Below are 730 nucleotides of genomic sequence, written 5' to 3'. Positions count from 1 at the left end.
CGTACCCCACAGTGTATACATATCCCATTCATATCCTACACGGTATATATACCTCACTCATATCCTACAGTGTATACATAACCCATTCATATCTTACAGTGTATACATAACCTACTCATATCCAGTGTATATATAACCTATTCATATTCTACATTATATATATATATATTCATATCCTACAGTGTATGCATAACCTATTCATACTCTACAGTGTATACGAAACCCATTCATATCCTACAGTGTATACATAACCTAATCATATCCTACAGTGTATATATAACCCATTCATATCCTACAGTGTATATATAACCCATTCATATCCTTCATTGTATTTGTAACTCGTCATTCATATCCCGCCACCTGTTCGTAGAAAGAGGTGGCGCTGATGAGATTAGACTGATAGCTGGTCATGGCTCTGAGGCACTTTTCATAGTCATCCTCTGCATCGCCCAACGTGTCTTTCAATAGAGCTAATGTTGTGGTTCGTTTATCGGCACGTTCCTGTAATGAAAATTAGAAGGGTTTGGTCCATGTATGTATTATAGAAGAGACATGTGCATATAAGAATGTAAGTATAATGGTATGCACATGCATAAAATTAATACATATATAAAAATATATACATACATGTATATATTTATATATATATATATATATATATATATATGTGTAGTGTGAGTGAGTGAGTGAGTGAGTGTGTGTGTGTGTGTGTGTGTGTGTGTGTGTGTGT

The 730-nt window shown here is 34.4% G+C and overlaps 1 protein-coding gene across 1 annotated transcript; it reads right to left on the bottom strand.

Moving 5' to 3' along the window:
- Positions 1-342: 342 nt before the first annotated feature.
- SARC_17866 (hypothetical protein) lies at positions 343-501 on the bottom strand (the record flags this gene model as incomplete). The annotated part of the gene is made up of 1 exon (XM_014288048.1): positions 343-501. A coding segment is annotated over one exon (159 nt), but the record flags the coding sequence as incomplete, so codon positions are not given.
- Positions 502-730: the final 229 nt, after the last annotated feature.

The sequence above is a fragment of the Sphaeroforma arctica genome, assembly GCF_001186125.1.
Source record: "Sphaeroforma arctica JP610 unplaced genomic scaffold supercont1.12484, whole genome shotgun sequence".
Taxonomy (NCBI): domain Eukaryota; class Ichthyosporea; order Ichthyophonida; genus Sphaeroforma; species Sphaeroforma arctica.
This window is presented reverse-complemented; position numbering and strand designations above follow the sequence as displayed.